Source organism: Lepidochelys kempii, chromosome 2 (assembly GCF_965140285.1).
Source record: "Lepidochelys kempii isolate rLepKem1 chromosome 2, rLepKem1.hap1, whole genome shotgun sequence".
NCBI lineage: Eukaryota > Metazoa > Chordata > Testudines > Cheloniidae > Lepidochelys > Lepidochelys kempii.
Window position 1 is genome coordinate 91299152 of NC_136381.1, and position 14503 is coordinate 91313654.

General features: G+C 42.1%; 1 protein-coding gene across 1 annotated transcript; it reads left to right on the forward strand.

The window, feature by feature from the left end:
• The first annotated feature begins 2923 nt into the window (after nt 1–2923).
• Nucleotides 2924–14405, forward strand: TUBB6 (tubulin beta 6 class V). Its single transcript, XM_073331638.2, has 4 exons — nt 2924–3223; nt 4059–4167; nt 5476–5586; nt 12832–14405. Exons 1-4 carry the CDS (start codon nt 3167–3169, stop codon nt 13890–13892), a joined length of 1338 nt encoding a protein of 445 aa, XP_073187739.1. The 5' UTR covers nt 2924–3166; the 3' UTR covers nt 13893–14405.
• Nucleotides 14406–14503: the final 98 nt, after the last annotated feature.

Sequence of the window (14503 nt, forward strand, 5' to 3'; positions counted from 1 at the left end):
TGAACTTTTAGTTCTTGTGAAGGGTGCCAGATTGAGAGCACGAGTAATGTTAGTCTTTGGTTTATCCAAAGAACATGTAGAGTATAGCACAGACAGTGGCAGCTCTAGATTTTCCTTCTTGGCAATACACCTTGACCCTGGAGGAATGGCATTTTGGAGGAAGTAAGACCACCTCCAGAGCCAAAGAAGTATTTAATTCTTCATTCCATCTCTGGCATCTCTGCTGAGGCTGTCTGTGAAGGTGTCTGTCAATGCTACTTGTGACCAGGGGTCAGCAATGCGTCCGTACATGGACACAAGCGTCCATTATAACATTTTTGAGGTCCATGGTAATTTTTCAAAAAATGGAATGACTGAATAACATAATCCAACCCCTCCAACATCCGTCGCTAAGTACGGTAATTTTGTCAAGTGTCCATCGCACCAAATGGTGGTGCCGAACCCTGATTGTGACATAGATGCCTGTTTACTATAAAATGGATAGAGATCTCCAACCAGAACATCAAAGAACTGTTTAATGTTAACTAAAGATAATGGCTTTTAATAAACAGCAATCATAGACAAATTCAGACAGATGTCCTAGAGGTTATATGTTCCTTATTTTACATATGGTCTATTGCATATTAGGAGGATGCACTAGCCCTATCGCCTGCTCCTATGCTTACTGGAGGGGATACTTATGAAAATGTAGGCCATATGAGATGAGTGTTCAAAGGGTCAGCTCTGTGAGGAGCATAGGGGCTGTATCTTCTGGCCAAAAGACATGTGACCAGCTTTTACTATATTTACTTTGAGTGTACAGATAACTATTACAAAAAGAAGGGATAGCAATTTTATTAGAAGCCAAAGTATGAGACAGTTCTGAAATGTCTGAGGGAACTTTGCTAGAACAAGATAGTTAGAGCCCTGTTGTCCTCTGCATGCAGCAGATATAAAATTCATATTATAATTGTTGTTAGGCATAAAATAAATGGGAGAACACAGCCCTTAGTTGTATTTAATTTAAATTATAGGTATAAGGTAGCTGAGAAAGAGATCATTATAAAATTGCAATAGGTATACATCTATAATAGCGAGTTAAGATTATGTTCATACAGTAATCCCTGTTTAAAAGATGACAGGTTTCAGAGTAACAGCCATGTTAGTCTGTATTCGCAAAAAGAAAAGGAGTACTTGTGGCACCTTAGAGACTAACCAATTTATTTGAGCTTAAGCTTGGGGCTCAATCCTACAAAGCACTTAGGACCACAGTTTTATAGGTATTTAGATGCCAAAAGATGCAGATAGGTACCTAGCAGGACTTTCAAAAATGCCTAAGCACAATCAATTATTTGGCTAGTGGGATTTTCAAAGGACCTATGTGCATCTTTAGGTACATAAACATCTTAAAACATGGCCCTTGGTCACCTGCATAATTTAAAGTAATTGGGACTATACTCAAGTACTTAAACACATTTCTTAGGTCTTTGCTGGATGGAGTTGTCAGCCCCTTCCAGGATCAAAGCTATGAACAACTTCGGAGGAGTGCCTGTACCTCAGATATATACACGTTAAAATGGAGGTTGAATCTCATAATTTGCCTTTAACCAGACTACAGGCTGAGTAAACATTAACATGGATGACAGAGGAGCAGTGAGGATGTTTACATTCAATCACTGCCAAGTTGGTGCTGGAATGTTTTCCCCTGGGCCTAGCAGACTCATACCAGGAAAAGGGAGTGAGATTCTAGGTTAATTCAAGTCAGGCTGAACACTAGTGCATATTTCACCTTTTGGAAAATGCCTGCAAATGGGCCAATTTCTGCTCTCCTTGCTCACACAAATAGTTCTTATGGCTACAATGGAACTATCTGTGGGAATAAGGCAAGAAGGTTTGGCACCTAATAATTGTTTGTTTGAGTAGCTGCTACTTATAGCCAGCACGTGTACATTTAGTGGCTATATACAATGATTTGTTTGTGCAATTAATAAAGTCTTTTGGAAGCTATTTGGATTAAAGTTGCCATCATGCTGGCCAATATTGCCTCAAAGTTGCCTTGTACTCACTCATCTATCTGTTGTCTCTTGTCTTAGATTGTTAGCCCTTTGGAGCAGATAACCATCTTTTTGTTCTGTTTGTACAGTGCCTAGCACAATAGGGTCTTGGTCCATGACTAGGGCTTCTAACCACAACAGAGATATAAAAATAACTAAAGATTTGCAAGATTATGATTGTTGTAAGTGGTGTATGGTTTAGCGGTCTGAGCACAGGCTGTGGTACCAGGAGTGACTGAGAATTCCAATCCTAGCGCTGATGCTTAGGGCCTGATGTTGCAAACCCATCCTCATGCAAATATCCCCGTGAGGACAATGGTTTCCCCCATGTAAAATTAGGATAGCACTTCTTTCACCGGGGTGTTGTGAAGCTAACTAACCTGATATTTGCAAACTATTGTCAAGATTAAAAGCAAAAGGTGGGCTTGTGTAGGAGTGAACTGACTCCATGCAAGAAATATTTGGGACTTTTATTGTAAATGTCAAACGTGCAGGTATGTGCTAAGATACTAATCACACAATGCCAGAGCAATTAATTATTTCCCTACTTATCTAACGTTAAAATTAAAAAAAGTATTATGAAAATGCAGCCACCAAACTTGGGGGGAAAAATATTTAACCTGCTCTCAGTAAACAGTCACCTGTGTTCAAGTTTGATGTGACTGGAAGGCAGGGAGTAATGTACTATATAAATGCTAAGAATCATTAAATTATTATGTCCATAAATTATTGTTACTTTGGTATTATTTTATTTATCTTGTCTATTATAAATAGTCACTTTTGAGTAAGGAAAATGCAAGCTCCCAAATGGTTAATGTGTTAGCCTGTTCCGCTCTTGGCCCCTTGACATCATTCTGGACCAGAAATGAAAGATGAGATGAAATGCCATTCACACAGAGATCCAGCCCCAGTGGAGGCTGGCCAAAGCCAGTTGCTCAGCCTGGGCTGGCTATTTTTGCAGTGAAGTGCACAGTGAGCCAAGCTGGGAGGGAAGATCACAGTCCCAGAGCCAATAAAACACTCATTGAGCCAGAGAGACACACTGCACATAGCTGAACTCTGCAAAGAGCCTGTGAGTGAGAGTGTGTGTGTGTGTGTGAGAGAGAGAGAGAGAGAGACTTGTAAGTATCACAATGAGGGAAATTGTACACATCCAGGCAGGCCAGTGTGGAAACCAAATTGGAACTAAGGTAAGAGATCTTTTCCTCTTCTAAACAGTACACTCACTTAGTATTTCCTAAGAATTGCATGTAGGGAAATGTAGTGGTTTTTGAAGATGTTGTGTTTTGTTGTACAATGGTACCACAGCTGCTTTTTAAGCCCTTCAGCAGCACAAGGCAAAGTTCTGCAAATCAGCAAGGTGTGTCATTGCCTTAGGATGTTTTTATCTTGAGAAATTCTGGGATAATGGGTAGATTTTCCTCTGATATCTATAGCCATTTAGAGGGGGTGTTTTTCTCGCAACAAAAAGTTTGGACTCTGACTTGTCCTGGGGTCGGTGCATAAAGACTAGAGAACTGGAAAATTAGCAAAAGTTGCCTCCTTCTTGTGACCATAAAAGGCTTTTGAAAAACTACAAGCAACGGCCAAAAAATATTTTTTTTAACCGGAGTGGTGGATCAAAGAAAGAAAGGCAGCAAAAATAAAAGCAACAACCAGTAAAATAGCCCTGCAAACAGTTTGTGATGTTAACCGTTTGTTGTGTTTGGTTTTAAATCCTGGTGTAGATCTGCTGCCGGGCTTTTGTCTCTCTCCATCCCCACCCCATCTCCTCTCTGCTGGTCGGGCAAGGGGCAGGGCGTGGCTCAGAGACGCAGCTCTCAGACATGCCAAGAATCCGGCAGCTGTTAAGGCAACGCATGCCTCCAAGGGCTTCCCAATCCCTGCCAAGTGTGGGTGGGTTTGGATTATTTTGACGTTGGTGAAAGAAGGAGACACAGGGTTGTTTGTTTGTTTTGGTGAAAACAGATCTGCTAACGTCTTCCTTTAACCAAGTGTCTCTCCCTTTTTCTGTTCCTCCCTAAGTTTTGGGAAGTGATCAGTGATGAACATGGCATCAACCCAGCAGGAGGCTACGCTGGTGATTCAGCATTGCAGCTGGAGAGAATCAATGTCTACTATAATGAATCATCCTGTAAGTTTCAGAGTAACAGCCCTGTTAGTCTGTATTCCCAAAAAGAACAGGAGGACTTGTGGTACCTTAGAGACTAACCAATTTATTTGACCATAAGCTTTCGTGAGCTACAGCTCGCTTGTAAGTGTGCTGCCGTCACCGGAGGAGGTTAGGAGGGGCGAGGAGAGTGTGATTCCCTAACTGGGAGAGGAGGCATGTTAAAATGGTGAAGAAAGCAAAGGTTTACTCATAGCTTTAGCTACAAAACTTGATTAGACATGCGTGCATTGTCTTCCAATCAATCACCCATCCTAACATTTGCTGTGACTCCCTCACTGTAGGCAGCAGGAAGGAAATGGCGCAAACAGCTCTGAATTTATTTTTTGTTTGCTAGGAGTTTTTGCTGGTGAACATACGATTAAGTCACGTAAAAGTGTCTATTGATTGACTGACACTAAGCAGTTTATAACGTAAGCTTGTCCTCCCCCCCACCCCCGTATGCTGACACTGACTACGAGTTCAGAAGCTAAGAAGGGTTGGGCCTCAGGAGGTATGGGAAGTGGTGGTGACTCACTAAGATGGCAGTGTTCCCTGGATGCTGGGAATCAGTACCCCAGCATGGTGTTAGTGGGTAATGTGCTGCTGAAGATGTTTCCTCCCTGTGGGTTGAAAAACTGATATCTGGATCACTCGTGCACATTCAAGATCCCTGGCCCTTTTTGCAAAGTGCGGGAGCGTGTTGTTCTAGTCAAATTTCAGATCGGGTAATTCTTTCTACCTAAATTCCCCCTACAGTTTCAATTGGGTAAGACATTTTTCACTTCCTGTTATTAACTGTTGCACTGTATAGTGGTGGTGTGTGCTGTTAAACAGCGGCTATTTTCCACCTCCCAGAAGTGGTTCCATTTCAGTGGTGGATGTAAGTGGTTCTTTACATTTATAAAATATCTGGGGATTATTTGAAAAAAGACCCTCTACTCATGTAATATATGATAAACTGTTTACCAAGAACATATAACCTATATTTTACCAGATAATTGCATATATGGATATCAACTGGTAAAAGAACAGTTTTTAAAATGTAATTTAGATGGATGAATATGACAAAAACCAAAGGATTTTAAAAGTCAGCTGCTAAACCAGAAGTGATTTTTTCCTATAATGCTTGAGAGGAAAGACACCTATAGGAATACAAGTTGTATCAGGATACACGAGCAAGCTAAGAATGTTACATATTATGACATATAATTTGCTTATATATTAAGAAATATAATAGAAGGAATTTAGCCAAAATCAGTATACTAAGGATGTCTTTAATTTTTATTGTAGCACAGAAATATGTACCCAGAGCAGTCTTAGTGGACTTGGAGCCAGGAACCATGGACAGTGTGAGATCTGGTCCTTTTGGTCAACTGTTTCGACCTGATAATTTCATCTTTGGTATGTGGATATCATGTTTTCCTTTTAAAACATGTGCTCAATTACCAAGAAATTAACTGTCAAAATGTACTTTGGGGTAGAGGGGACAGAAGAACTTACTTTTTTTTTTTATTCAAACAGCTGTGAGCAGCCGTTAGTAACAAGAAGTTTGGTAGCTGAACAGTGCAGTTCAATTATCCAAATATCAGTCGTCCAAAAATCCAAAAGAGGGTCAAACATTGCTCTATTAATTACACTGACAATTTTCTCAATTACACAAACATACTAAATGTTTCCCATGACTTTCTGATACTCTAAATTGTGCTATATTCATTGAATTTACAGGGTCCCTGTACTTCCATTAAAAGGGTAGGGAAATTCTGCAGGGGGGAAAAGGGAACTGCTCTCTCTCACAAATTCCACTATTAGTTGGAACCAGAGTTTTATATAAATTCCATGGCCATGAAATTCTTCACCGACCATGGAATTTCTTACCTTTTCAGTAGGTCAGTGTGCAGTATAGTCTAGTATATAGTATAGTATAATGGAAGACAAACTACGTGCAAAGCAGATGAGGTACAACCACATACTGGTGTAGTTGTTTTTTTCTAGTAAAATAAGAAACCAGCTCAAATCCAAACAGAACTGTCACTCTGAAAGCAAACAGGGATATTCCATCAAGTGAGAATTTTTTTCAACTTTATACTTCTGTAGCACCTTCCATCTGAGGTTCACAAAGCACTTTACAAACACTAATGAGTTAAACTTCACAATACCCCCTTTCAAGTTAGAGAGTATTATCAGACCCATTTTACAGATGAGAGAACTAGCGCATCTGTAAGTTGTGTCCAGGCAGAACTGTCACTAGAACTGCTATCTCCTGGTTCTCAGTTCTGTGCCTTAACCACAAAACCGTTCCCCAGATTATTGTTAGGTTGCAACATACAAGTTGGTGTGCTTTGTCAACATAAGGAAGCTGTCAAACACAAGCATAGGAAAGACAAAAATTTAAAGGCCTTTGAAAGTGTATTGCCTCTTATTCCCCTCCTCAGTTGCAAGGTCTTGGGGTTTGTTTAGTTTTACACTACCAGCCTAATATTTAACTGCTTTTGTAACAGTATCCTCATTCCCTTTCCAGACATTAAACTTCCTGGAAATTATAGTAAAGGGTGTGTGTTTGTTCCTCTAAAATGCTTTTAAATTACAGTAAGCAGAGGTGGGTCTGAACCAAAACCAAAGATCCAAACAACCTGAAACTTTGGAACACTTTGTTTCTGAACCCAAACTTCACAACCGCTCCCTTTTTCAATAGTGGGCCAAACCAAACCCATGAAAATGAACTCACCTACACTTCTGAAATGTCTGAATCAGAACTTTGCAGCCTGGAACCATCTCAAAACACAGCAAAATAAATTAAAAATTTATTGAACAGCCCTCCACTACATTATACTCTCTTCCTAATAAACTAACAATGAGCTAAGAGCATGTGATCAATTGGTGTCCCATGCTGGGCCTGCTGCCAGCATCAGGCACTGTCCTAGAAATCTGGTGAATGGGTGCCTTAGAACTGAAATGGAAATCTACCATGTCGAAAGCCAATAAAGCTCCCCCCGCCCCGTCTTTTTATTTATTTATTATTTTATATCTGTTGTAGGCCCCACAAAGGATTCTGTGGCAGAGGCTGGTGATTCTGTATTTGGTGTATCTCAGACCCATGCTTATAGGGAGGGGTTTGTTCCTAAACTCAGCTTTTTACTTTTTTTAAGTCAGAACTTATAGTTGTAGCACATCAAAATGCTAGAGTAGGTTAGTTAAAGTGCATCAAATGCCTTAGATTTCTCTGTGCATGTCAGGCCTGATCCTGCATTCCTTGCACACCCAAAATTTCCACTGACTTTAATTTCCACTAAAGTCAGTGGGAGTAAAAGTTTACTTTAACTATCCTATTGACCTAAAATATGAATAAGCACAAGGAAAATAATTCCTCTTTCATATGCTTGCTGGTTATAGCATTGGGCTGGAATGAGAAGACCGTTGGTAGATCTTTCTCCTCTCTCCCACTGGTTCCTAGTCCCAGTCTCCTTGTCCAGCCAGTCCTGGTCACCCCTCCTCCCCCAAGCTCCTTATCTAATCTCAGTGTCATCATCCCCCAACCAACTAGCTCCCAGTCCTCCCTGCCCCATTTTCCCTCACTGTCTCCCAGTCTCCTCACCCTCGTCCCCAGCTCCTGGTCTCCTTGCCAAACTAGTCCTAGCCTCTTTGCCCAACCAGTGTTCATCCCAGTTTAGCCACTCCCCCCCAGGTCCCAGTCAGTCTCTCTCTCCCCCTCCCCCACCATGCAGTCCCAGTCTCAGCAGGCTCGTTGTTCCAATTTATTCCTTTCCCTCTCCCCAGTCCGGCTTTTGTTCCCTTTGCGTTTGAATCAGTGCCCTCCTCCAAGCTGCCAGGGTGCCAGTGGGGGTGTGAGAGTACCCTTTCAGTTCTGATGCCTGCTCCCACTGTGCCTGGGAGAGTTACAGCACAGGGCTGGAACATGCTCATTTGCTCTGTGGAGATGACGCATGCACATTATGGTCAGTACTAGGAGCTGAGAGAGACTTGAGCATGTTCAGTGAGGATGGAATTTTCAGAGATTTTAGCTGCTAAAAATCAAATCTCTGAGCATATGCAAACTGATTTTTTTCAAAGGCTTATACCCTGGCCAAATGTGGGCAGAGTTTCATGAGGATAGCAAAAAGCACAATCCTGAGACAAAGGCCACCCCACAGTCAAAGCATGGGAGCACTAGAGCTGTTCAAAGAAAAGGTTGCCAGAATTTTTTTTAACATGGGCAAAACAATGTATTTTCCCCCTAGCCTCATTCTCAGAAATGGCTGTACAATGCTGGCTGAAATGTTCCAAACACAATTCAGCCTGGGGGAGACATCCACCCTGGAAAATTTCTGCCTGAACAGTTACAGTTTGGCAAAGTTGTAAGCAACTGAAATCTGGGTCTGATTGTGGGCATTGTTCCACAACCTTAATAGTGGGCTCTGTGTTTGACCAGTAGGCTCTAGCACAGAGGTGGGCAAACTACGGCCCGCGGGCCGGGGAGGCTAGTCCACAACCTCACCCCCACTGTTTCCCCTCCCCGGCTGCTGTGTGGGCAGCGGGGCTCCGAGCTCCTGCCGCTCTGAGTGGCATAATAAGAGGGCTGTGGTGGCATGTGCGGGTAGCGGTGACAGGTAGGGGATCCTGGGGGGCAGATGGGGTGGTTAGGGGTGGGGGGCCCGGGGGGCAGTCAGGGACAGGGAGCAGGGGGCGGTTGGAAGGGGCAGAGATTCTGGGGTGGTCAGGGATTGGGGAACGGGGGGGTTGGATAGGGCGTGGGATCCTGGGGGCCTGTCGGGGGCAGGCGTGTGGATAGGCGTTGGGGCAGTCAGGGGACAGGGAGGGTTGGATAGGGGGTGGGATCCCGGGGTGGGGCAGTTTGGGGGGGGCTTCCAGGAGGGGCCAGTCAGGGGACAAGGAGCAGGGGTGTTTGGATGGGTCAGGGATTCTGAGGGGGACAGTCATGGGGTGGGAAGTGGGAGGGGGTGGGGCCAGGCTGTTTGGGGGGGTACAGCCTTCCCTACCTGGCCCTCCATACAGTTTCATACCCCGATGTGGCCCTCGGGCCAAAAAGTTTGCCCACCCCTGCTCTAGCACAATGGTGTTTGGTGGTAAATTATAATTTACCACAGTCTATATGAGCAAACTGATGGGCATCTACTTGAGCCTAATAAACTGCAAAGTTTTGCATCATAGTTCATAAGCTATAACAATTTATCGTATCTAAGAAAATGAGAAACTGATCATTCAGAATGTTCAAAATACAGCAAAACATCTTCTAAAGTCCCCCGATTTAATATTCTATCACGAGAGAACAATTTATAGGCAAATCAACTCCAATATCAATATTTTAAGTAAAAGATTAAGTAATGTTTTCTTACAACTTGAGCCTTTTTGTTTTTCCTTCTGTGGTTTAATACTTTGTCATCAGACAAATGCAGTTTCAAAACGTACAGCCTTCTGGCAGATGTTTATTTTATAGTAGGTTATGTTTGTTCCCTCGATACATCCTTTACGAGACCAGTTTTCATAGCACTGGATTTGTTTACAAGATTAAAATTACAAAAGTAAATGGAAAAAAATCCTGCATTTGTTTGCATTATTTCACTCGAAGCTAAAAAAGTCTCCTATTGGTGAGCAGGATGAGATCATATCTCTGCATTGTCACAGATTTACCAACTCAATGAGATGAAATAGGTGCTCCTAAGGTCAAAAGATACCCATAACTATCTACATCAAAGGAGGGAAAATAAGTATAATCTTTTCTATTTAATTTCTTTGTACTGAACAAATCATATGCACCTATCTTTCCTGAGCAATTTGCCTTTTTATGCTTCATTCCCATTCTCCATCAATTTCTCTACTTATGTTTTGTTTCCATTCATGCTTTATCACTATTCCCATCTCTGAGCCACATTCTGCTACTGGTACTCCTGGGACAATTTGCAGAGAAAGATACTAAACTTAGAATCTTTTGTTAGGATCCTACAAAATATATAGTACAGTAGTATCTGTTTGCTGGCATGCTGCCTGATGGGCTGCAGTATGCACAGCGGGTGTATATATGGCATGGAGAGAGAAAATATAAGCTGAGAAAAAGTTAGAGGCCCAATCTTATAGGTTGCTGAGCAGCAATGAGAGGTGCTGAATGCTCTCAGTGCCTACTGAAATTAACGAAAGTTGAGAGCACTCAGTACCTGCTAGGACAGGGGTTCTCAAACTGGGGGTCTGGACCCTGCAGGGGGTCATGAGGTTACTACATGGGGGGTCACGATCTGTCAGCCTCCACCCCAAACCCCACTTCGCCTCCAGCATTTATAATGGTGTTAAATATATTTTTAAAAGTTTTTAATTCATAAGGGGGTGGGGGGGTTGCACTCAGAGGCTTGCTGTGTGAAAGGGGTCACCAGTACAAAAGTTTGAGAACCACTGTGCTAGGACATTTTCAGTAACGTGCAAGATCAGACCGTTGGCCCCTGTTAACACCAACATGTTGATTCAGGCCAATCACTTAAGTAAAGAAACAGTTTTGGTTACATCAAGTTAAATAAAGCATTGTATCTTGGCATAAAATCCAGTTTCAGAAGGTCAACATCATCCTCGAATGAAATGGTGTTCCCTGGTTGAAACCAGTAACTACATGAAACATTAACATTAAAGATTTGTGTCTATGATTTGGTGGCGTATGCATCATATTCTTTATAAAAAGCAAGCTTTTAAATGTGAACGAATGCTAGCTTTTTGTTTATGGAATAAACTGGATTAGGGGTATTAAAAGCCTCTACAGCAAGGAGTCAACTTTATTTCTAGATCTGTTTTGGAGAAGACAAAATACAGAGACAGAATTCACTGAATATAAACAAAAGCTTCCAGTAACATAAGACAAAAGTAAACATTTTAACAACTCAAGTTTTGTTAAAATAGCTTAACAAAACAAGAGAGTTTCTTCAAAGTAAAGCTCAAACCCCCAGTTCTCTATGAAGTGCTGCAATTTTAAAATCTAGGGCCTAATTCTGGATCTCTCACAGTCATTTACACCAGTGTAAAGTGAGAAACTGTGTGTTAAATACTGCCAGTCGGTGGTAGAGCCATGTTTTGCAAGCAGGGAGGCAATGTATTAATGAATACACTCCTCTTCTTTGTCCCACCAAGGTGGCACTGACCCATAATGCACCCCCATAATGCACCCCCTGCCCTGGCACTGCAACCCTAATCCCTGCATGATGCTGCAGAGGGGAGACCCAGAGGAGGGGTGGGGGTTGGAGAATCAGCCTGCCCTATGCTCACCCAGCAGCAGTGGCTCCTGTCCTGTGGGGCTAGACCTGGCTCCCCAACTCTGGGCATTGCCACATGGTGCCTGGGTTGCAGCATCACTCAGGCTTGGCAGGGCTGCCCCTCCAGAGGAGCAGCCAGGCCGAATGTCAGTGAATGGCATTGTGACATAGTGCTAGGGTTGCCAATTTTGGTTGGATGTATTCCTGGAGGTTTCATCACATTACAATCTTTAATGAAAGATTAATTTTTAAATTCCTGGAGACTCCAGGGCAATCCTGGAGGGTTAGCAACCCTACATGGCACATGGGGTCGCAGCACCACACAACCCCATGTGCCATGTCACAATGACTGGAACAGGAAGCTAGGCTCATCCCTGCAGGTCAGGAGCCATTGTTGCCGGGTGAGAGTGGGGCAGGCTCAGTCTCCAGCCCTGTGTGGAAAAGGTGCCACACATACATTTAAAGGCCACAAATGAGGGTGTCGATCAATCCCCCCATCCCCACCGGCCCCAGTGCCAGATGAGGATAGTTGTGTTTTGCACTCATTCTGCACTGGAGTCAGTATGGATACAAGATGCAGATACAAGGCCAAGGTCAAGAAAAATAAATGAATGGGCATGGAAACTGAAACACACCCTCCTATGCCTGGAATTGGGCCATCCACACCAGGGATGCCCGGATGAGGCACAATGGGCAAAGCAACACGTGAAACTTGCTCTAAAATTGCCCATTGCTACAACTCTTCTGCGGATGTATAGAGAGGTTCAGTTTCTGAGTTTTTTAATCTGGCACCTTTGTGATAAAGATCACAAAATATACATTAAAATGACAAGTTTCAGATCAGATTAGAACATTAAAAGGAATTTAGGTTTTAAAGCATTTAGGGAAATAAAAGCAATATTTTAATTAATATTTTTAAATCTTTCAGTGGAAACAGCTTATTTTTAAAAGAATACCATTCCCTCTGCAGAGACTACAATTCAAATATTGTTTATGAATGGGAACTAAAAAGTTGAAATTATTAGACATGACCATAAACAATGGAGAAACAGGCTAGCTAATTTTCACTATCCAAGCTGAGAGAAAAAGTCAGGAAGTAAATTCAACTGAACTTAGTAACCAAAGACAAAGTTCAGTTAATATTTGGAAAACCTAATTTCCCCTACAGGGTCCATCAGAAATCACAGGTAACATACGGTAATTAGCAATACTTTTCTATGCACTCATTGTCAAAAGATGCCACTAGTAATTCTTCTGTATATATTTGTGAGCAAGACAAAAGAGTTTGATTTACTAGCTCACAAATTTAGAACAATTCATTGTATGTGATTTGAGATCATTAAGTCTCCAACCATCAAACCCTATCAGTAATATTTTCTTCCTTTATCCTATATTATTTCAGGACAAACAGGTGCAGGAAATAACTGGGCCAAAGGACACTATACAGAAGGAGCAGAGCTGGTAGATTCAGTGCTTGATGTTGTAAGAAAAGAATGCGAACATTGTGATTGCTTGCAAGGATTTCAGCTCACTCATTCCCTTGGAGGAGGAACGGGTTCTGGCATGGGAACGCTACTCATCAGCAAAATCAGAGAGGAATATCCAGATAGGATAATGAATACATTTAGTGTCATGCCCTCTCCAAAAGTCTCTGACACAGTGGTGGAGCCTTATAATGCTACACTCTCAGTCCACCAGCTGGTTGAAAACACAGATGAAACCTACTGCATTGATAATGAAGCTTTGTATGACATTTGTTTCCGCACCCTGAAGCTCACCACCCCAACGTATGGAGATTTAAACCATTTGGTGTCTGCTACAATGAGTGGAGTAACTACATCATTGCGTTTTCCAGGCCAGCTAAATGCTGACCTTCGAAAACTGGCAGTAAATATGGTGCCATTCCCACGCCTTCACTTTTTCATGCCAGGGTTTGCTCCTTTGACAGCCCGAGGCAGTCAGCAATACCGAGCACTCACTGTTCCAGAGCTCACTCAACAGATGTTCGATGCCAAAAACATGATGGCAGCCTGTGACCCAAGACATGGACGATATTTAACAGTAGCAACAGTATTCCGAGGTCCCATGTCCATGAAAGAGGTTGATGAACAGATGCTGGCCATCCAAAACAAGAACAGCAGCTACTTTGTGGAATGGATCCCAAATAATGTCAAAGTGGCAGTTTGTGACATCCCACCCCGTGGCCTCAAGATGGCCTCCACCTTCATTGGCAACAGCACAGCTATTCAAGAGCTCTTCAAAAGGATCTCTGAGCAGTTCTCTGCCATGTTCAGGAGAAAGGCTTTCCTCCACTGGTTTACAGGAGAAGGGATGGATGAGATGGAATTTACAGAAGCAGAAAGCAACATGAATGACCTGGTTTCAGAGTACCAGCAGTACCAAGAAGCTACGGCAAATGATGGAGAGGAAACATTTGAAGATGAGGAAGAGATCAATGAATAAAGAAATTCTGTTTTACACACACTAATCTACATCAAAATTCTCAAATCTGGATTTTTAAAATTAGTCTTATATATCCATATTTAAGATCCATCCTCCTTTCTCCAAAAAATAGAGAGAGGAGAAAAAGTAGCTTGATTCTCAGAGGTGATGAGTTTCCTTCAGCTTCCATTGACTTCAGTGGGAACTGAGGGAGATCAGCACCTCTGAAAATCATGCCACTTGTATATAGGAGGCTAATTTTAGGCATCCAATTTTAGAATTTTGGCCTAAAAGTTTAAATACAGAGATCACTAGATTTGTCTAAATAAACAAAACTTGTCTTCTATGAAAAGTTGTACAAGAGGTAGAATGGGGATGGAAAGTCATTTGAAAATAGGGCTGTCCTGTTTTCATCAAACTGTGAACAGCAAAAATCTTGTGCGTCTTTGAAGTGTTATTCTGTACTGAATGTATAGTACTTATGTGCCAGGAGCGGAATCTATTCATAATAAAAGAAAATTTAATCATGTTCTACTCTTTTGTACAGTAAATGTTGACACTGATATTTGACTTTCAGACCTTTAACAGGAAATCTAAATACAAATGGCAAGTATCCTTTTAATAAGAGTGTT